This window comes from Populus nigra, chromosome 16 (genome assembly GCF_951802175.1).
Source record: "Populus nigra chromosome 16, ddPopNigr1.1, whole genome shotgun sequence".
Classification (NCBI taxonomy): Eukaryota; Viridiplantae; Streptophyta; class Magnoliopsida; order Malpighiales; family Salicaceae; genus Populus; species Populus nigra.
In genome coordinates this window covers 1,378,255-1,401,539 of record NC_084867.1, presented here as the reverse complement: position 1 = coordinate 1,401,539, position 23,285 = coordinate 1,378,255, and the positions used below count along the sequence as shown (strand labels likewise).

The window sequence follows — 23,285 nt, the reverse complement described above, 5'->3', positions numbered from 1 at the left end:
GAAGCAAAATTAGTTTATATTCTGAAATTCGCATCGAGTTTATATTCCATACTTCACATTAAATTTATGTAGAAACAAATAGACAAAATATTTCTTTAAAAGATGAGGTATCCACTTCCGATGTCTCTCCTGAAGCTCCCGGGGATTGTGCTTCTCCTGCTGCAAGTCCCGCTTTAGCCGCATTACAACTTCGAGCAAAATTTCAACGAAATCGAGGAAATCCTTGACCAGGACACCATTGGGTGGAGGAATACCAAGCAAAATTTCTCCTGGTTGGGAAGAAAAAGGGCGGAACTTGATGATAATCTTGCCATGGCATTGACATCCCTCTTCCGCTTCTTCTTATTCTCCCAATATGAAGCAAACTGCTCTTTCCAATTGACAGTTCCCAGCCCTCCTGTCCCATCTCCAAACTCCTCCACAAATTTCTGCTGCCATGGATCATTGTTTGAAGACAAGCATTGCATCTCTGAAGAGACACTTTCCATTTTTGCAATATCAATGGCAGCTAGTGACTCTAAAATCTTGAGCTTCAGCTCTGTTGGGAGGCGCATCAAGCATGGTGGAAGAAACAGACCAACCTTCTTACAAATATCTATCAATAAAGGCAAAACAAGGCCATCCTTCACGATTTTCCACTACTCAAAATTTTCATTTTCAAGATACAACATGGATGACCTATCATTTTCATTCATCCCATCATTCTTACCATCTGCCCACACAAAATCTACACTGGTCAATTCTTGTGTCTCTAAGGTTTCTCCACTCCGAGCTTTTGAATCTAGAGATCCATGTCTTTCAATAACTGCATCACACGTATCGGATCCTCCAATCTCATGCTGCTCACCCTTCTGTCCTTGCACAAGCATATCCAGAGAAATTTCAGATTTAGTTTCTTGAGAATTGGCATCGTTGGCTTGAACACCAGCATGCCCACGTACAAACAAATCTTGGTTTTCGAGCTTATTAAAACCAAAAACTGACTCTGGAAAACTCATCAATTGATCAGGCGTAGGCTCTTGTACATTACCTCGATGACCTCGAGCCTGTTCTCTTACAGAGGAACAAGAACCTAAACACAGCAATGGGATTGACAGAGAAATAAGCGAGGTCACCAGACGTAATACCAAGAGATTGCAAAGAATCCTCTGGCGAAGATGCATTGAGCTCATCCTTTCTATTAAGAGACAAATATGAGCCTGCGGAAAAATATTGCTCGAGAGGGGGTTTCCTTTAGTTGCTGTAAAATACACGAAGCGGGCACTTCTATTTTCACAATTTCTTTAGATTGCACAGATCTCAATCTCAGTTTCATGGCTAAAACTGGTTAATCAATACAGAATAATTCTGAGATTGAACTACCAAAAGCGAAAGAAGAAACACAACAATCCTAAATGACAAGAAAGCTCGCAAAATATGAGAAAAAGACACTGATTTTCTCTAACTTAACCTAGTAATAAAATGCCATTCTTAGCAGCAGATGAAAAAACAACAGGATCAAGATTTTGGGTCATCAACAGTTTCGATTACCTTGCCGTCTCTTGGAACCAAACAAGGAATTCCATCTTTTATAGGAAAAGAGACAGCAATAGAATCACTGAAGAGAGAATTTGTTTCTTTGCAATACCTTAAGGGCTGTTTGGAGATTGGGCAGACAAGAATTTCAGATAGTGTTTTGCTGATTCCTTCTCCTGCTCGTTTTAACAAGGGCTTGCTGCTTAGCCTCATCCTTTTCGATGAACTCTCACTCTATCAAACCAGATCTCCAAATTTTCTCTCTGATTTGTGTTTATTTAGTTAAATTTAGACTCATCCACAAACACCTAAAACATTCAGCCCATAGATTTATTTATTCCGTCAATTACTATTGTACCCTTTTCCTCCAATTATTATTCTTGTTTGGATTTTCAGGGTTTACAAAATAAAACAGGATCTTTATAGTTTATACCATTAATTATAGAAATTTCCTCATATTTATTTGTTATCTGTTTTATTGAGATTTACACCATTATACCTGGCCCTCACCTTACACGATAAAATAAATTTAATAAAGAACAAAAAAAACCCATAACAACCCTTATCCTTTAAAAAATCACTGAAAATTCTCATAGAAAGAACAAAAATAATCTAATCTCCAACTAAATAAAAATTAAATCAAAAGGAGTTAGAATCAATCTGCTGAGCCGGTCTAAATTCTAAAACAACTTTCATGTAATCTTTATATAAGAATGAGCTTAAAAACATGATGAAATTGCAAAAAAAAAAATTAAAAAAAAATCAAGCTAACCCGACGAATCTTTTAATCCTGGATTAATATATTAAACATGTAATTCGTTAAATTCTAAATTCAGGTTCAATCAAAAAGCTCAACATCCAGTCAATTTAATGTTAAGAGATAAATTTAAAAAACAAATATTAATTTTAATTTTTCAAGGAAAAAAATAAAAATAAAAAATGAGGATTAAATTTGATGAAATTATAATAAATAAATAACTTTTAAAAACCATCTAAAATTAAAACAAAATCAAAAAAATCAAAACCAAATCAGCTGACAAATATTGTTTACATGCTAACCTTTTAAAAAAAAAATTAATTTCTATGCTCATAAAATGACCATCTCACCTCTGATATAACATGAGAATTACAAGAACACCATTATAAAAAGATAAAAACATAGCTAAACCGAAGCTTATTATTATTTTTAATTCAAAGTGCAATGAAGTGAATTTATTGTGCTAAAAGCCCTTTATATTAGTTTTTTTTTTGGGCTGCCAAGATTAAATGAGTAATTTCACCATACATAAAAGTTAAAACAACCGATTTATCCCAACCCACTTGACAATGACTAGTGGCTCCCATGGAAATACCAATAATACTCTCATTGCTTAGGCCATTGATTCTTGGAATAAGGAGCAAATTAGTAAAAACATTGTTCCAATCCACAAATGATCATTGATTTTTATTTTTGAAATGAGAAGTAAAATAGTAAAAACATTGTTTATAGTGTTTTACCTATGTGTTTCAGGTTTTTGTTAAAGCGTTGCCAATGCCTATATTTTCTTTTAGTGTTGATAAAAAAAATCGAGTCCAGACCTGCTGCGAAATGCAGGCAAGCGACTAATGATCTCTACTTTCCGACCATTCCCCAGATTTTCCCTCGAAGGCTTCATCAACACTAGTGTCACCAGACTATACATGGATGCAATAATGAATATGATTCGCTGTAACAATGCCTACAAACTGTAATAGAAAATACCAGGACAAAGACTGAAGGACATGACACCCTCGCCATCTTAAGTTTCAGCTGTTCTGGATGTTCACTTTACCAACACTTCTACTGTATTTTACACCCAAACACAAGGTAAAAACCAGAACACAAAAAGCCAACTCTTTACAGCATAAATTATGCCACCGCCATCAAAACCCTTCGATATCATAGAATGGAAACATAATCCTTCTTTTCCCCTTTTCATTCACAAGCATGAGAAACTTATAACAGTGTGGTTCTTTAGCTACTGAAGATGTCCAGCACATAATTTAATTAAAAGGGAATAGACAGCATAACAATTACAAGGAAAAAGAGCGCAAGAGCGTCTGAAAGATGGAAGAAAGTACTACTGCTGCCAGTCGGTCTCTTGAGCCTCCTATATACAAAAGCCCCGGTAGCTTCATCCTTTCACAACTGTAGCCTCCACCACATCTCTGGTCTGGAATTTTCTTTTACATACAATCAATGGGCTCGGTTCGGTCCTGCACTGCAAGGTGCTCTGAGACATCGGCTAGTGATTTGAGATTGCACTTGATTAAAGCTTCGACAAAGTAGCATGTTTCATCCTTCGTGTTCCCATCAGGCACATCCACCACAAAAGATTCAATCACCAGAGTCCCTGGTCGTCCATCAATGATCTCTGGATGGAGGGAAATGATTGAAGAATAGTTCTGGGGCAAAGTAGAAAGTAAAACCAGGTTGGGTTCGTTTGGGTTGATAAGAAAAGAAATGAGAGAACTTAGAAATCAAGAGTCAAGAAAGAGAACAGAGAACACGGACCTTAAGGTTTTTGAATATTCACTCAATTGCAACTACCCACCAACGAAAAATGATAATTTTTCTAAACAATTCAACTGAAGTCTTTATGACTTGGAAGCAAACAATGGCAGGGAAATCCAAAACTAGTTACGTTATTGGATTCCATTCAAGTGGAAACATTCATGAGTATAACTTCAAAACATGTCAACCACATAGACTAAATTTCAATTACATGATCGTTTTGAAAATTTTGAAAGGTAAACAAATCAACTTCCCTACAAACTCAATATATGTACTCAAGAATTGCAGATCACAAGGCAGAAGGTGCACAAAATTTGCAGTTTTCAGGAAGCTAAAACAAATTCACGGGAAATAGAGATCATACATGCATATCAAGAAAAAAGAAAGGAAAGAACAGATTCCTTACCTTAAGTCTGTGATCCCCGCCAACTATCCTGATGCTGAGGATATGTTCATCATCATCGAGAAGTTCCAATCTTTCAGTACTTGTGGTAGCAGGAAGCCCTGACCTAACATCTACTTCTCTAAGACTCCCAATCTCAAGATTTCCCAGCACAACACACCTGCTGATGAAAGGCTTGTACTTCTGTGGTTGATCAAATCTTCTCACCAATGACCAAACCTATTGGAATCAAAGAAATATTTCAGAAATGATTATGTAAACCATGAAAAAACAAGTGAAGGAAATTCGTTAACAATCAAATTCCAAAGAGAATAGAAACCGAGACATTATTGAAGGACAAATCGTTTCCACAGATTTACTCACTATTGATTCCCCTTTAAACCTGCATATTCTTTTCAAAAAGGATTCTCTAATACAAACCATCCAGTTGGCTGGTAAGAACAGTGCATGAAAAAGACATCCGTGGCACTTCCCAAGCTATTCGTCCCAATTAAAAAAATTAAAAATAAAATAAAAGAATAGCTGCAATTAGTTCAATTATACTGGACCACCTTGTTTCGTTTAATTCAAACTTGAACACTTTTCTAATGAACAAAACTCAAACTTTTGGTTCAGCAGTTTCAAGATTTTTCAAGAGTCTAAACAGTACAGTTTAGAAAAGAATGGCAAAAGTCATAGCTGTACCTGACAAAGACCTTAAGAAATCCTAACGAAAAAAGGAAAATTAAGCAGAAAAAACAACTGAATTTCATCAAGAAACGAGTGTTTCAGTTGATGAACAACTCATTTTCACTCTTTGCAGCTTGCCTTGAAAGGAAACCAAAAACAGAAGACCAATGCTTGCACATTCCAGACGAAAAGATGTTACATTGAACTGTAAAAACTACACTCACACATCCAAAAAATTGAATACGTATGTCTCTCCTCTTTTCCTGACTTTTCTCAGCATCCAAACAGAGGTTAAACGAAGAGGTTGGTTAATCAAACACACCAAAATGAGGAAAACAACTCCATGGTCCATACACAACCATCTAAAATAGAAAAAGAAACATAAAACATAGATCAGGACCAATCAAAAAATCCAAACTTGCAGAATCTTCACATACAAAACACACTTGAAATCAAACCATTGAACAACATAGAGAAAGCCCAGAAACCAAAATTCAAGAAGGAAACACACACATACATATCAATACATACAACACATATACACAAACATAGAATAATTAAAGGGGAAAAAAGTTAGAAACTTTACAAGTTGAACTGGAGCTTTGATATGCTTAACAAGAGCAGAACTACACTGATGGTCAGCAAGATCATCATGTGTATGGTGCCTTCTTATATATTCACTCTCAACACATCCTATCCCTCCTCTTCCATTACAATTTCCATTCATTTTCTCTCGTTTTCCTTGAAAACAAACACGCCCTTTATTTCTCTCTTCCTCTGCTAACCATCAAAGATATCAATTTAGTAAAAATAACCCACCTTGTAACTCTTCAAGGATGACTTTTCTCTGTCGCCGGAAGTCTTCTCTGGTCAATGGACGGTGGGAATTGTAAAGAGGTTTATGGCGGGGTGTGTGTGAGGAAATAACCTCAAGCCTCTCTATCATCTCATCACCTGAAATTAAAGTATTAAGAGGTTAACTAAACGACAACTTGGAAATATCGTGTTATTATTTGTTGACGGAATTGCCCTTAGCTAAAATAAGAAATAATTCCTTTTCAGATTTTTTACTAAAAAAGACAAACAAATCTTAAATCATTAGTGAAAAGTATGTCAATACATTGTTTTATTTAGAAATCAATTCGTTGAATTATTGTGAGCGTAGATTTAATGATATGATTTCATTAACATAATATATATATTAATAATGTAGTGCAACCATCGATATATATTTGCGTTCATCGCTTAAATCAAATAAAATTATTTCTTAAATTAATTTTAATAGCTTTATTTTATCCTTAATAAAACTAGAATAGCTATATTAATTATATCATAATTGTGAGAATATTGATAAAAAAAGAGTTAATTGTAGAAAATATTATTTTATTGATACATATACCATTGGATTAATGAACTAATGAAGAATTTTCTGTGTTATTTTGGAGAAAAAATGGTGTTTGGGGTTAATAAAAGCTGTCCATTTTATGGGAACATAAAGTTGTGGCATCATTTAATAAGGTATGATTCATATTGTTTATTGGTTTCACATTTGGGAGCTAAGAAGTATTCATTAATATTTATAATGCTAATTATTAGTTTGTAGGGTCAATGATTTTGCTCCTTTGACGTCTTATCTTTACCTCTCTTTGGATGTTGAGAGGTGGAATTAAAGATAGATTTTTCCATTTTTTTATACTTTTTAAATTCACCATATTATTTTTTATTCATATTTTTTACATCAATATATATATATATAAAAAACACTAAAAACTAAAAAAAAAAACTAAAGCATTGCCAAGCCAATGGAATTACTTAAATTATTCTCTCAAAACACTAGCACACTCACAATATTCATGCAAAGGATAAAATTGGCAAGTCAAAATATTAATAGCTACTTAAATAAATCAGAACTTATTAAATTGATTAAAAACAAAATTTTAGTTAAAGAGAGCCATCACTTAGTGGATTCATTCAAACAAATTTGACAAAGAAAAAAAAAGAAAAAAAATATAAAATTATAATCATTGATTAAACCACCCGCCCAATGCATTATACTTTGCACCTTTGCTCGCCAGCACATTTCTCGAACATTCGCTTAATGTATTGTTATTTCCTGGGACCCATCTTGGTCCAAAACAACAGTATAGTAGAAGTTACGTCTCCAAACTAATGAAGGCGCGTGTACAACACTCTCCTATCTACGAAAATATATTTTATCCTAAAGTACAATATCTATAATAGTTACGGTTAATTAATTCTTAATAAATTTAACTATTTTTATAAATAAAGTAGCAAATTTATTTTTTTAAAAAATCATATTTTAATCCGCGTGACATAATGGATGGCGAATAATGAAGACATTTTTTTATCAATTCATATACAGTATAGCATAAAAAGAGAGTATTTGAGAGTATAATAACGGTTGTTTTTAAAAATATTTTTTACTTGGAAATGAATTAAAATAATATTTTTTTTATTTTTTAAAAATTATTTTTGATATCAACACATCAAAACGATCTGAAAATAAAAAAATTTAAAAATTAATTTTTTTGTGAAACTCCGTTCCAAACACGTTCCCAAACAACCTTGAAATAAATGAATATTGGTTCCATTTAAAAAAAAATGAATGGAATTTATTGAAAATCATAATAAAAGTTGTTGTAATTCGGTATAGAATAAAAATAATATGAAAAGAGTGTTTGAAAATAAAATAATGATTGTTTTTTAAAAAAATTTACTTAAAAATACAACAAAATAATATTTTATTTTTATTTTAAAAAATTATTTTTTATATCAGTATATCAAAATAATCTAAAAATATATAAAAATATTTTTAAAAAAAACTTTGTTTCAAACATGTTCCCAAATAACTTTGAAATACATGAATATTGGTTCCATTTAAAAAAAAAACTGAATGGAATTTATTGAAAATTATAATAAAAGTTGTTGAATTAAATTATAATAATAATTCAAGTGATAATAAATGTTTACTCCTTTGAATTAATCAATTGAGATACATAATTTACTCTGAGAATTAAATAAAAAAATCAAGAGTTTATTGCACGCTCTACGAGAGGGAATTGAGAAAAGACTTTCCTTTTTTCAGGGGATAGTCACTCACGCGCATGTGACAGATATTAAAGAAGTGTTTACTCTACCCTAAGATTTAGGTGCATGTTACCCTAACACACGGTGACCTCAGCTCTTCTTACCAAGAAGTATGTAAATTTAATAATTTAGGTGGTCATCAGTAGTTATTTAATATTAAAAGATTTGTTTTTTTTTATATAATTTTAGATTTGAGTTATATGATTGATCGAGGTGCGTGCAAGTTGATCCGGACATCCATATTAAACTAAAAAAAAATAAAGTATGTAAATTTGGAAGATAATTTCGGTGCTGGTGAGATTAATTAAAATATATAAAAATTGATCTGAATATTTATATTAATAAAAAAGTATGTAAATTACTTTGATTTAATTATACTACACAAATACTTGTACATGAACTTTTGTATATTAAGATTAATTATACTGACACAAAAAGTTAGAGTATAGCTAATTGTGAAAGTAATTAAAATAAATGGTTAAGAAGATTGTTTATAATGGTTGCAAATAATATAGCCAAGAAAAAATCATACTTATAAAATCTATACTGTCCTGGTCTGATGGGTTGGGGCTGGGTTGAAAATAAATGAGATAAGAAATTGATTCCGCTTAATTTAATAAAAAATTTAAGTTAATGAGGTGAAATTTATTAATTATTTATTTTATTTTTTATTAAAATAATACTTTTTTAATATTTATTTTTAAATAAATTAACCCAAGTTAATTATTAAAACCCCAGTCTCACCATGGTAGCCCTTGACCTGGTTTTATCTATGAAAAAAAAAAAACAGAGAAAGTTACTAAATGAGAAACGAGAATGCCTGCCTCATTTAGAAGACAATACTAGTTTGGTTTCTACTGCTTGTACAAAGTTAAAAATATTTTTTATTTTAAAATATATTTTTAATATTTGATATTAGCACAATAAAATTATTTAAAAAAACCAATTTATTGATTTTTCAATTAAAAAATACTCTTAAAACACATTTAAAAATAAAAGATACCGCATTCTCGATTTGTCATTTCAATGAGAGTGTAATAATGGTTGTGATTCAAAATGTTTTTCGCTTGAAAATATATTAAAATAATATTTTTTATTTTTAAAAATTATTTTTAATATCATCACATTAAAACAATATGAAAATAAAAAAAAATAATTTGAAATAAAAAAAATAAAATTTAAAAAAGAACATGATTTCAAACACATCCCTCATCGGCACATGATTTTGTTTTTTTCCAACCATTGACTTTAACTAATAAAGTGAAGAATTGAGCTCATGTAATTCTGAAGAGTGTAGCTGAATTGATTATGAATTTTTAAGTTTGTTTTTTAAAGATCACCAGTTCGAGTTTTACAAACCTCACGGCCACTAAAAACTTATATTGTCATTAATTTTAAGGCTTGTAGGATTCATTGAAGTGCGTTTAAGCTGGTTTGGAAATCCTAGGTAATTAAAAAAAAAGAAAAAAAAAAGAAAAAGAATTGAGGTCATGCGCGTCCTGAAGTTCATGCATGTTTCGCACGGGGATACCTACTAGGGTTAAAGCATGTCTCAAACGTCAAGCAAGGTCCTATTTCACTCGGACAAAACCCCATCCGGCGTACAAAAGACAAGAAAACAATCAAGCAAAACGGCATATAAAAGACAAGAAGGCATGTCTCCCTATTCCTTCTTCCCTTCTTTCTCTCTTATATATTTGATATCTACAGTGGAATCCAGGCAGCAAGCAACAAATTGTCCTCGATGAGTCGTGCTTTTCAGTGTGTTTGGTATTGCGATAACTGTTGTGGTTGTGGTTTGAAAAAAATTATTTTATAAAAAATATTTTTAGTTGAGGTTGATTTGAAAAAATAGGTGTTTGGTTAAAACTGTGGTTGAAATTGAGGTTGAAGAAAAAGTAGTTTAATGTGTTTGATTAAAAAAATGCTTTTCAAATTGAGGTTATATATATATATATTGATGATTTTAATTTAAATATTGTAGATTTAACTACTGTTATTATATTATGAAATAAATAATATTGATATCAAATATTTATTATTATTCCATTAAACTATGTGTAATTTCATCACGTACGAAATATATCCAACAAGGACTATATTTTTCATGGTTTCTTAAGTGCGCAACAACAAAAACTGATTTTTTTGTTACGTCATCAAACGATATCCTTCTAATTTTTTGAATAAAACACAATTACAAATAAAGATAAAAACTGATTTTTTATAACTGGGTCAGACCTGGTAAGAACATATTTTTTTTTAATGTAAGTAGTTACTTGCCTGGCACTGTTCACGTGAACAGTGCCAAGGTGACTTATATTTAGCTGGACACCTAGGTGAATTATATTCACCTGAATGCAGACGTGAGAAGCAGCTCTCAGCTGTTTCTTATTAAACGATGTTTCATCAAAAATATACATGGGTCCTACATGAAAAACTGGTGAGTTTTTATGTTATCAAACATAATGTTTACACGGTAAGCTTTAAAAGTAGAACTTACCGCGTAAACAAACACCCTTTCAATGAAGCATGTTGAGAAGAGGATTTACCTCTCTTTTGAGAAAGATAAATGTTGAAAGGAGAGTCATCACAAGGCCTTAATTTGAAGGGATTGTGAGTAGATATAATGCATTTTCTACTTTTAATCTGTTTTCTTTTGTTTTTGTTTGTAAGGAATTTTGATGTTTTTTTTTTTAATTAGAACCATTAAAAACAAAAATTATTCAGTGATAATATCAATGAAAACGTACATAGAGCATAAATAATTAGGCAATGAAATGGAACAAAAATTGTATATATATCGAAACTATACAATAGCTGTATATATTCTTTCTCAAGGTGGATTTACATTACATAAATTAATCTAAATTAATTAAGCCTGGGCCTTAATGATAAAGAACTTGCATATTTATACTTTAAATTGAAATAAAAATGACGGAAATAAATGAAATGGAAAATAAAAACCTATATAATTAACTACTCTTGGCCTTATTTCATAATTGATTCACACTGAAATTATATTACGATTTACCACTTAAATAATTTTATGCAATATTAACATAGCTAGCTTGAAAACTAGATGATAAAAAGAATGAAGAGTAGTTTTATTTATTTCTCATGGTATCTGTAGTGTTCACATCAAGTGTATATAGATTTTGATTGCCTCATTTAGAAGACAATGCTAGTTTGGTCTCTACTGCTTGTATGAAGTTTTATCGATGTTTTTTAAAAATATTTTTTAATATTTGATATCAGAATAATAAAATTATTATAAAATAAAAAAAATTAATTTATTGATTTTTCAATTAAAAAATACTCTTAAAATATATTTAAAAATAAAAGATTCTGCATTCTCGATCCGTCATTTCGGAGGTATTTGAAAGTGTGATAATAATTGTGGTTCAAAGTATTTTTTACTTGGAAATATATCAAAATAATATATATATTTTTTTATTTTTTAAATATTATTTTTTATATTAGAATATTAAAACGATCTAAAAATATAAAAAATAATTTTAAATAAAAAATTTAATTTTTTTTAAAATACCATTTTAAACACCTTCTTCGTCCGCACATGGTTTTGTTTTTTTCCAACCATTGACTTTAACTAAGAAAGTGAAGAATTGAGGTCATGCGCGTCCTTAAGTTCATGCATGTTTCAGAAGGGGATACCTACTAGGGTTAAAGCATGTCTCAAATGTCAAGCAACATCCTATTTCACTCGGACAAAACCCCATCCGGCGTACAAAAGACAAGAGAACAATCAAGCATAACAGCATATAAAAGACAACAAGGCATGCCTACCTTTTCCTTTTTTTTTCTTTTTTTTATATACGAATTTACATGTATTTGGATGAATTATATAAACTCTAAAATTAATAATCATATAAATTTTTAGTTGTTTTAAAAAAACTTGAATTCATAACTATTAAAAATTAAATTTAAGATCTTACTAGTTAAACTACTTCTCAGAATTTCTACCCTTCTTTCTCTCTTATATATTTGATATATACAGTGGAATCGAGGCAGCAAGCAACAAATTATCCTCGATGAGTCGTGCTTTTCAATGAAGCATGTTGAGAAGAGGATTTACCTATCTTTTTGGGAAAGAAAAACGTTGAAAGGAGAGTTATCCAAAGGCCTTAATTTGAAGGGATTGTAGATATAATGCATTTTCTTAACTTTGGTCGTTGTCTGTGTTAATTCTTAAATTGGGTTTTTGTTTTCTTAACTTATTCGGCAGAAATGAAAGAACGAAGAGGGATTTCTTTCATAGTACTCGTTAATTACCTTCCTTTCCTTTTCTTCTTTTTATGAAAGTGATATATAGTTAAACTAATCCACGACTTTTTCAAATAAAGTGAATTTATATTTCAACTAAATTTTGTTACACTGTATAAAATTGAAATTTGGAGTAATTTTCCCCATTAAAGATCCATTAAATATCGAAACTATACAATAGCGGTATATATTCTTTCTCTAGGTGGATTTACATGACATAAATTAATCTAAATTAATTAAGCCTGGGCCTTAATGATAAAGAACTTGCATAATTATACTTCATAATTGATTCACACTGAAATTATATTACGATTTACCACTTAAATAATTTTATGTAATAATATTAACATAGCTAGATAGCACTTCTAAGGAGTGTTTGTTTACGTGGTTCAATTTACTTTAAGTTGTTTTTCAGTTTTAAAAAAATTAAATTAATATTTTTAGGTGTTTTTTATAATTTTAATTTATTAATATAAAAAATAAAAATTTCACTATTAAAAAATTAATAAATACAAACGAAAATATCGACAACAACAATCCTGTCGGTAAATTATGGTGAAATTTACCAACGAAATATATTCTTACTATGTCCCTCGGTGTATACCAATGGAATTATTGTGGGAAAAGAATAAAGAAAAAAAGAAAAAAAAGACGTGTCATTGAAACAAACAGTATTGCTGATGAAATAAATTGTTTCTAATATTTGTCGGTAAATCCATTAGTAATATTTAAATTATAACTTAACGAGCGACCCTCCCTCTCCCTCATTTCCTCTTATTCTTTCATTTTTTTCTATGCAAATAACAACAAAACCCTTCATTTTATCACAGTTCAAACTCATATTACCACAAATCCGGCCATCTCAATACTCAATCTGTTAGTATCACTATTCTGGTTTTTTTTTTTTTTAAGAATTCTTCACTTCAAGTAAACAAAACTATTTATTTTTTTAAACTTATTTTCTTTTTCACTCTCAACCTCTTCCCCTTTCACTCACTCTATTGAGGTCCCCCCACACTAGCAAGGAGAAAAGTTTAGGTCAATCTCTTTCTTCTTTCTTTTTTTTTCCTTTTTAAATTGTCATTGTGTTTTTACGAAATATAATTTTTGAGGCTTAATTTATAAGCCTTGTAGTCAGAGTTCTTGGATGATTTCCATCTTCTTCTTTTTTTTTTTTTAATTTGAGGTATTTTTTATAATTAATTATTGTTTTTCATTGTTATTTGTTATGGGGTTTTGACAAGATGTTGACCCGTTATACTTAGATTTTAGTCCTAAAAGAAAAAAGGGAAAGGAAGGGAAGTGCATTTTCGGTAAAAGAGAAAATGGTTTAAAATTAAGTAAATTTTTATTTGAGGTTATATGTATTTTATTTGTTATAGTGAGTAATTTAGGTCAATTTTGTTTTCTAATGTACATTTTTAATTAAATATGTTATTTTGTAAATTGAATTTATATTACCTGTGTAATTGTTTTTGGTTAAAATGGTAATTTATATTATTGTGAAATTAATTAATTATACGAATAAAGTTTTGGTTGAAGACATGTTCAATTTAAAAGTAATTTAAAATTATTCATAAAACTCTAATGAAATTCAATAGCAAATTATCGCAAGTTGCATTCTATGCAACATGCATGTGGAAAAAATTAATATACAAAATATAATTTTTGTGATGGAGTTATGATAAAATTACAAAGTTTTGTTGAAAATTGGCTGAATTGTTAGTTTATATAATTTGGGGAAATTTTAGAAATTAACCTTAGAAAGAATAATTCTTTAGTGGATTCCTCACGTTATTAGGGGGTTCTTTTTTATTTAGAAAGCAATAGTAAAAATGACTTGTCATAAATAAAATTAACTGATTCATGATTATATATTATTGATATATATTTGCAGCCCTTAAATTGGAGGTAGTCTCTCATGAATGGAAGGTGATATCAATTTTTTTTTAAAAAAATAAAAATGTTTTTAATTTTTTAATTTGTATAAGTACCTGCCATAAACAGGTACAAATAACCTCTCTCAAAGCAGGTTCGTCAAGTGCGATGATACTTCGTTGAGGTGGGATCTATTCAGAGTATGATATATTTATACACTAAAAAGTGTATTACACTTAATATTTTTTTTATATATATATTTAGAGTGTTGATTGGCAAATTTATTTTTTATATTATTATAATAAAACAATTTAAAAATATATTTTAAAGCTAAAAAATATATAAAAAATGTGGTTGGATTACAATGTTAAGCAGAACCAAAGTATTCAAGTACTGGCCTGGGTGGTTAGGGCTCATTTTCAAGTTTTCAACGTCAGCTTCAGCATTGGTTTGCTGAATGCATGACTTTTTGTGATCTCCGTACAACATCAAGTTGGTTGGGAGTTATTTCCATAACTTCATTTTCGCAACAATTGTCTTTTAAAGGCTTTGGGAGACGATCTAATAATGAATCAACCAGGCCACTAACAGGCGTCTGTTAAACGTAAAATATTTTACAATAAAAAATAAAATTTATGACATCACTAAATTAATAAGTAATAACATAAAAAATATAAAAATAATGAAATAATGCTGATGATGATAATAATAATAAATGATATTTTGAATTGGTTATTGTTTATGAAATTTAAGTGTTTAAAATGTTTTTCATTAATTGAATTAAGTTTGTAAATTAATTATAAAATATGTTGTGTTCACTAGTTTTGTTATAAAAACATTTAACCCAAAACGAACAGAAAGAAATCAAATGTAAATATTATTTTATGCAAAACAAAAGAAAATATATTCAATTGAAATTTCTTTCTTTCAACCTGTTCTAGACATATTTAATATTAACAAGATATATATAGGTCGTGGGATTTTCATTTTATATATTATGGATTATTACAGGGAAATTATTATACCTTGAGTTGAAAAACTAAAAGCTTTGGTGAAGTCTTTTAAAAAACTTTAAAATAGTAAAAATACTTATTTATCTCTAAGATAAGATAAAATAAAAAATAGAATTGCTCACCAAGAGCTTTTTGGTTTTTTGCTTCTTAAAATATAGTAAAAAATACCTTTAGAAAAGCCAAAAAAAAAGAAAAAGACATGCTTCTTGGGGTGTCTTGTTGATGATGGGTGTCTTGTTGAGGATAGGTGGTAGTTGTTTTCTTTTTCTTTTTCCCTAGAGAAATTTGATGTTTGTGCTCTTTTCAAATGGAGGTTGTAGCCACATTCATAGATTCTTAGGGACCCTTTCCCGACTCTAAATTCCATGGGTGGAATCATTAATGGGTACAATTATAGGGTACGCAAGGGTTAAGATTGACCACTTCAAGACAGATGCCATGCCTAGCTAGAAGGTGAGGAACCATATCCATTTTCTAGTTGAAGGTGGAAGCTTGCATTATTGATGAGCATGGAGTCTGGAAGGGGAGATGCATGCATCCACTATATTCTTCTGGGTCAAATGTGCATACTGTAGAAAAGGCTTACGGGAATATTTCGGAGTATAGTAATAATTGTTTTTTAAAATATTTTTTATTTATAAATATATTTTAATAATATTTTTTATTTTTAAAAAATTATTTTTCATGTTAGCTCATGAAAATTAAAAATACAAAAAAAAATTATTTAAAAAAAAATTATGTTTTTTTTAAACACAAAAACATGAACTCCTAGCTAGTAACTGCCTATATGTGGCTACCTATTGGGGAGGTGCATGATGGTGGGCGTAGATTCAATTTTTTGCTTGCATAGAGTGGGGAATGAAGAATTTTAGAATGCCTATAACTGCCCATGTGGCTACCTACGAATAGTTGTTCCCAATTTCGTCGTTATTAAAGAGGTGGCGATTTTGATTGATGGGTTAACTATACTCCATTGGTGGATCTAAATGAGTTTATAGTCCAGGCAATATATATATATATATATTCTTTATTTTTGTGTTTTAAAAATATTTTTGAAAATATTTAATTTTTTTACTTTAAATTAATATTTTTTTAATTATTTTAATATACTGATATCAAAAATAATTTAAAAAAAATATTATTTTAATATATTTTTAAGTGAAAAGTACTTTGAAAAAACAACCGCAACTACACATAGGCTCATTTAGATGAATTTGATTGCTTTTAGAAATGTTAGTTAATGACATCCTGATTGAGGATCAGAGTAAAATATCTTGAGTTGTTAAGTTTTTAGATAGATCATCAGGTGAATATAAATAAACTAATTTTTATTAAAATAATGTTATTTTGTTTTTTAATAAGAAAAATCTCTTGATATTTATCTAATCAAGTTTGGTCGATATTATAAATCAATTCATTCGATTATTATTTAATTTGATTACATCGATCTAAAAACAAGTTTAAATAAAAACATGGTCTATATTAGGCTATGGAACATGAGTTTTTTGGAGCAATTTATTGGATCAAACCTGGTTTAATTAATTATCAATTTAAATTCTTTATGAAATGGTTCATTTCAAGCCCAATGTTATGTTGTACAGAACTTGTTTGTATAGATTAGAAAAGTAATAAAAATATGTTTAGTTTATAATCATAAAAATATATAAAAACATAGTAATCATGAAATTATTATAAAAAAAACATCTAGCATGCATATTAAACAAATATATAAACTTAAAAAAATTATTGAAAAAACAATCATAACATGCTAGCGAAACAAGTATTGAAAATATACATAAACAAAATTAGTTTAGAGTACTTACTTGTTGAAACTCTTAAAAGATATCTATTCTAAAATTTTATTGTTATCAAGGATATTTTTTATTTTTAAGGTTTTATTACTCTTCATTTGATGCAAAAGAATTTTCTTTAATAAACTTCTCGAGATTCCAACAACTCTTTTTTATTCAGGTGCATTCATAAACAAGGTTCAATGAACTCAAATGAGTAATACTCAAAATTTATCTCTACGTACAATAACCAAACCTAAGCTCTAGAATAGAAATTAAAAAAAATAAAAAAAGAACAAGTTTTTTAAAAAAACCAACAACAAATAGAGAAAAGAACTCAAGAAAAAACTTTGATCCTTTTCTATCAATCCAAGACCTATTTATACGACTTAGAAACCAAAACATTAGTACTAGTAATTTATGAATCTTTATAATTCATGAATGTTTTATTGACTAGAGTGTATGTTTGTTGTTTATGAATTACTTATAATTCATGAATATTTATATTTCATTAATTACTCATGATAATATTTATTCTTATCACATAATTAATGTATTAATTCATGTACTAAAAAAAAATTACTAATCAAACAAGAACTTTATCAATAACGAATATTTTTTATTAATCAAACTCAAATTCCAAGATTCAACACACAAAACTATCTTGAGCTTGTAGTTTTTTGCTATTTAAGTATTTTTTAAGAACAATTTATCATTTACCCTTAATTAATTCTTTAAAAACATTGTAATATTCCATGCATGTTGAAGTACTAAAGTTGAATCACTAAATCTAACATGGTTTTAAACATGTAATTTTACATATAATTTGATCTTGAAAAAACCCACTAAGTATTTTATAAACCAATCCCAACAAGTGTTAGCAAGGGAAGTACTCCACCAGGTTTCTTTCTTGCTTTTCTTGTTCTTCCGGACATCAAATCAATTCCCCAACTCAGATGGGCACCCACGAATTCCACAGGTGTGAGAGAGAGAGAACAAAAACGATGCATGCCTTGTAATTTAATTAAGAAAAAGACAGCAATGAGTGATGGTTATTATCAAAAAATAAAACTGAGTGGAGGGATCCACAGGCCCTGTAGCCAGCGTGCTTCTTTTCAGAGCATATTGTGGAATGGCTTCCTGCAAATCGACACGAGAGCTCCTTCAAAATAAAATATATATAAAAAAATGGTTAATATTGACAGGAGGAGATGAGTATCATGAATTAGTTAGGTAGCTAAGTAAATTATCAAAGGAGGGATCTTAATTTGGAGGTGTCATTAGCAGCTTAAGAGAATCATTATGACTTAAACCCATCAAAAGGAATCCCACTTAAGTGATATCATTTCATTAATTTAATAATCCTCGGAAATCTTTATCATGGTGAGAATTGGTGTAGATCGGCCACTAGAAACTACAAATTAAATTCGAGGCCGTGCTATTGCGAATCTCCACAATTTTTATATATATATATATAAAATCTTGATTCCAAGAGATAGTTTATCTGGCAGTGAGATATTTTAGGCCACTAAAGAGCTCTCGTGGTCATTTACCAAAAAAAAAAAAAAAAAGAGGGTGTATGATTAGTTGATTGACTCGATAGCTGCGACCTGGAAATTTTTGGTAGGGTTATTGCATTTTAAAAAAATATTTTAAAAATTATACATATGAGACTAATACATAATTATTTATAAAACAATTGAGAATATTGTCATAAAAAAAGCCCTAAAAACACTGGCATAATTGGAGAATCTCTTAAATATTATTTTAATAAATTGATTCAAAAAACTTATTTTTATCAAAAAAGAATATTTTAAAAAAGATTAGGCACACTTGACACGATAAAAAAGACCTAAGGTGCTCAAGAGAGTGAAAGTCCAGGTGTATGCCCATATACACCTGGTTGGTTTTTTTTTCTACAAATAAATGAAACATTATTCAATTTTATTTTTTTGGAAAAATGATCACTACTAACATTCTATAGTTTAATTGAAATATTTATTCAAGTTTTGAAAAATTATAATTTATATTTTAAATTTTATACACACGTTAACATTTAACTTTCTTTTCAAAAACAAAATCAACAAATAAATCTGATTACTTATATAAATGCTATTATTTTTCATTTAAAGATTATAGAGTTCTTATATTAAATATTATAACTTTGCAATTAAATTAAAAATAAAAAAACTTAGCCACCACCTTCAACATTTTCTAAATCCTAACCCTGACACTAAAAAGCAATTTACAAAAATTCAACCCAGTATCCAAAAGAAGAAGAAGCAAATCCTCACTGAATTCCCACCATCATATTCGAATATTGGCTTTGTTGACCCTTTCCTTTTTCCTATTGTTTTGCAGGCTTCAGTAATCTCCATCATTTTTGTTCTTTCCAATTTACAAATAGCTAGAAAGCGACGTCGGTCTATGGATCTCGGTCCCTAATTCATTTGCCAAATCGAAATCAACCCGTTCTTGAAATGTCTTAATTTCTCTTGCCATTGTGAATGTGTATATAGTTCCTTCAAATTCAATTGCGAAAATAACTTATTCTATAAAATAAAAAATTAAATTGAATGTAGCACCATCTGTAGAACACATAATAAGACTGAATTTTGAATGGAACAACCGTAGCATATGTCCTCACTTTGATAACAATTATTTGATAGAAAAATTGAAACTATGTAATTGAAGGGAATTTCTAAAATTTGTTCTAATAAATTGTTTAGTGTGACATGCATCATATTGTTTTATGATGGGAAAGTGTGGCTAATCCGCCAGTGCATTGAAAGATCGAGAATTACGGAGAGTATTGGAGTGTTTATTTTTTTTGTTTAAAATTATTTTTTAATATGTTTTTGGATTGTTTTAATGTGTTATTGTAAAAAAGTATTTTAAAAAATAAAAATATATATTATTTAATTTTAATATATATATTTTCAATTAATTATAAAAAACTTTTAATAAACAACAGTTATTCAACCGGTAAATTTCAAATACCCCCTTGAAAGTAAGTAGCTAGTATATTGAGAAAGTTGACATGAAAATGAAACAAAAAGAGTAAGAACTCACTGTTGTATAATTACTTGGCATCGTATTGAGATCCAAATCTTGGTATCTTACCCATATATATACATCTTTCCAAGAATAACAGCTCATCTCTCAAAACTCGTGTGATTGCCTTTCTCAACTCAAATTGTTTGGCAAACTGGAAGCCCGTTCCCAACGACCAAGCATGTTCCAGTGTCATTTGGAGACAGAGGTACTGGCGTGATGTTCTCTGGAGTGATCAGTAAAACAACAAGCATGTGTAATGTAATGATGTCATTTTTGTGATGGTTCGTTGCTTATATATAGTTCAATTGCCATCGTCCTGGAGGAGTGAAACCAGGATAAGATGATCCTTGTACTCTGTTGGTGGGGGAGAACGGGAGGAGGAGGAGGAGGAGGAGGAGGAGGTGAAGGGCTGTTGTGTGTTTGGTGAAGGAGAGAGATGAGGGGATGACAGTGGCGAGAAGCTAGGGTTTGAATGAGAAAGAGAGAATGGGGAATTCTTGATATGGTATATATATATATATATAGGGTAGTTTTTACTTTTCATTGTTTTTGAAAATTTGTATTAATCTAAGGTATAAGTTGTAATTTTTTTAAAATTTGATAAACAAGTATAATTTTGACTAAATTATAAGATATCAAATATAATATTTTTTATTTTTTATATATAAAAAATGATGCATTGATTATCTAAGCAAACAACATCAATTTATTTTCATCTAAAAACAACTTTAGATATTATAGCTAATTAACTAAAAAAATGACCTAAAATATTCTTAAAGGTCAAGATCTATATTTTACCACATTTTCAATGTGAAAAACCATTTTTATTAAACTCTTATCTTCAAAACAAAGCTATTGACATCAACATCATCCTTTTTGGTTATCGAAATATGATTATCCAACCATGTTTTTTCTCCTCTTGGTTTTAAAAAACTAGAATGTAAAATAAATGAAATTTAGGAGTACAACGCTAAACACTTCATATATAATAAGGATTTGAAATTAAAAAAAAAAAACTAAAAAATGCAATGACCAAAGTGTACCTTTTCATTATCCACGTGCATTAAGAAAAAGATACGGGTAGTTTTTGGATTTTATGTCAAATTTAGTTTTTATTATTGAATATTTTTAATAAATAAAATAATTTTTTTATATAAAATCTAGGATTTTTTTTTGATATCATAAACACAATGTAATATTCAAATCAAAATAAATTATCAAGGCTGGTAATCATATAATTATAATATGAAAAAATAAAATTAAAAAAAATAATTATTTAAAGATCATAAAAAAAAAAAAATCATAATCAAGTGCACTGTAGCAATCCAAGGTGCAGAACAGAACCTATGTCTGAGTTTATTTTGTAATGTAAAATGAACGACGCACTTGACTTATCTTTCTCCTTTTCATGACAATGTGATATTTTTGTGTTTGGTTTGACATTAAAAGAATAACTAAGATTAAATTTCTCCTATAACAATTTTAATTAAAACACCCCCCACCCTTCTTACATTGATTTGGTGCGCAATAAAAAGAATTTAATATTTTTTTTAAGAACTGGCCGTAAAATTTGAACCTAAAAAAAATAAAATAATAAATGTTAGCAATTATAATTAAGGTTAAAAATCCCTACCTTGTTAAATTGAATGATAAGTTTAACTTAAGTTAACAACACTTGTCTCCTTGATTTCGCATGGAATTTGACAGAGTTCTCTTTATAATTAGAGTTTCTTTAAATAATATTTCAAAACAAATACACACACATATAAATTAGAGATAAAAACTAAAAAAAATTATAACAAATTTAATATTGTTGGTGTACTAATAAAAAGTAATCAAGTCCTTTTTTTTTTTACTTTACATTCTTTCTTGTTTTTATTAATTATCTTTTTTAATTAATTATAACTAAGGGCATTTTGGGTTAAAAAATGGTTCACTACAATATTCTATTAAAAATAGAGAGGGTATTTATCAAATCTCTCGATCTTGAGTGATCTTATTAATTTCATGATATCTTAAAAGAATATTGTTATTTAACTTTCGATATTTTTCATGACTGAGAAAATAAGAGTTACGTTTTAAGATGACAACAATATCACTCCATAACTTGGTTAATGTATTCATCTACTTTTATATATCATATTTATTTTTTCATACTTCTTTTTCAGAATTTTTGATTTTTATATACTAATTCTTGTATATTGATAGTTTCTATCATATATCAGTTCACTAAGTTTTTGGATGGAAACGCCCCTTAAAAAACAAAAACTAATTTTCAAAATATAAAGAAATTAAACTATTTTTTCAAAACTCAACAAAAATTTGAAATCCTGTAAAATAGAGAAAAACTACATGAACTAGAAAAATTAAAAATCTAGAAATGTAATAAACAAATTGTTTGTTTGTGGAGGTGAGTGAGAAATAGACTAGATAAGTAGGACGGGTTGGAGGCAGGGGGACAATGGAATGGATCATCTTCAACACAAAATAGTTGTCAAAATCTAGTTTTTCCAATCAAAAAAATGGAAAATGAGAGAAAAACAAGTGGGAATCCTCTTGGAAAACCTAGAAAATAGAGAATGAGAGTGCTTAGTGGCAATGGACACAAGAAATGTGGGCTGCAGAGGAGTGGCAGTGAATGGATTTCAGAGTTGTCTTGTGACAAATGGATCGGTCATATTCAATTTTTCCAGCAGTGAGATATGGTTTGGAAACAACACAGTGATGGGCTTCGAGCTGAAAACAGACGAACACCTTTTGACGAAGAGTTGAAATTGTGTTTTTCATGCTATGAGAGTCTCCGATTCAATCACTGAATTGTTCTCTTACTCACATTTCTTTTCAAGAAATTATTCCATCCTCCTGATATAGTGTTATTTTACTCACGTAAAAATAGGTTTTCCCGTCATAACTATGCATGGATTCAGGATCCTCCTGCTTTCATAAGAACAAAACAGCACTGTACCATCTTCAACTCCAAATCATCTTATCAGTATTTGACTGTTTCAGTTCAAAAATGAAAAAAAAAACGAGTAGTA

At 29.2% G+C, this 23,285-nt stretch overlaps 2 protein-coding genes, 1 long non-coding RNA gene and 1 pseudogene across 3 annotated transcripts; all 4 read right to left on the bottom strand.

Moving 5' to 3' along the window:
* Nucleotides 1-202: 202 nt before the first annotated feature.
* On the bottom strand, nt 203-1,315 carry LOC133675994 (F-box protein SKIP22-like; annotated as a pseudogene).
* On the bottom strand, nt 632-1,728 carry LOC133676227 (uncharacterized). The gene is made up of 2 exons (XM_062097853.1): nt 1,031-1,728; nt 632-851 (listed from the first exon to the last, which is right to left on the bottom strand). The coding sequence occupies exon 1, from the start codon at nt 1,726-1,728 to the stop codon at nt 1,498-1,500; it is 231 nt and encodes a 76-aa protein (XP_061953837.1). The 3' UTR covers nt 632-851; nt 1,031-1,497.
* A 1,705-nt stretch (nt 1,729-3,433) lies between these two features.
* On the bottom strand, nt 3,434-6,067 carry LOC133675309 (abscisic acid receptor PYL8-like). Its single transcript, XM_062096652.1, has 4 exons — nt 5,940-6,067; nt 5,707-5,861; nt 4,455-4,670; nt 3,434-3,939 (listed from the first exon to the last, which is right to left on the bottom strand). Exons 1-4 carry the CDS (start codon nt 6,064-6,066, stop codon nt 3,721-3,723), a joined length of 717 nt encoding a protein of 238 aa, XP_061952636.1. The 5' UTR covers nt 6,067; the 3' UTR covers nt 3,434-3,720.
* A 12,121-nt stretch (nt 6,068-18,188) lies between these two features.
* On the bottom strand, nt 18,189-20,714 carry LOC133675124 (uncharacterized). Its single transcript, XR_009835346.1, has 2 exons — nt 20,263-20,714; nt 18,189-18,352 (listed from the first exon to the last, which is right to left on the bottom strand). It is a non-coding gene; the product is annotated as an uncharacterized LOC133675124 (long non-coding RNA).
* Between the last annotated feature and the right edge of the window lie 2,571 nt (nt 20,715-23,285).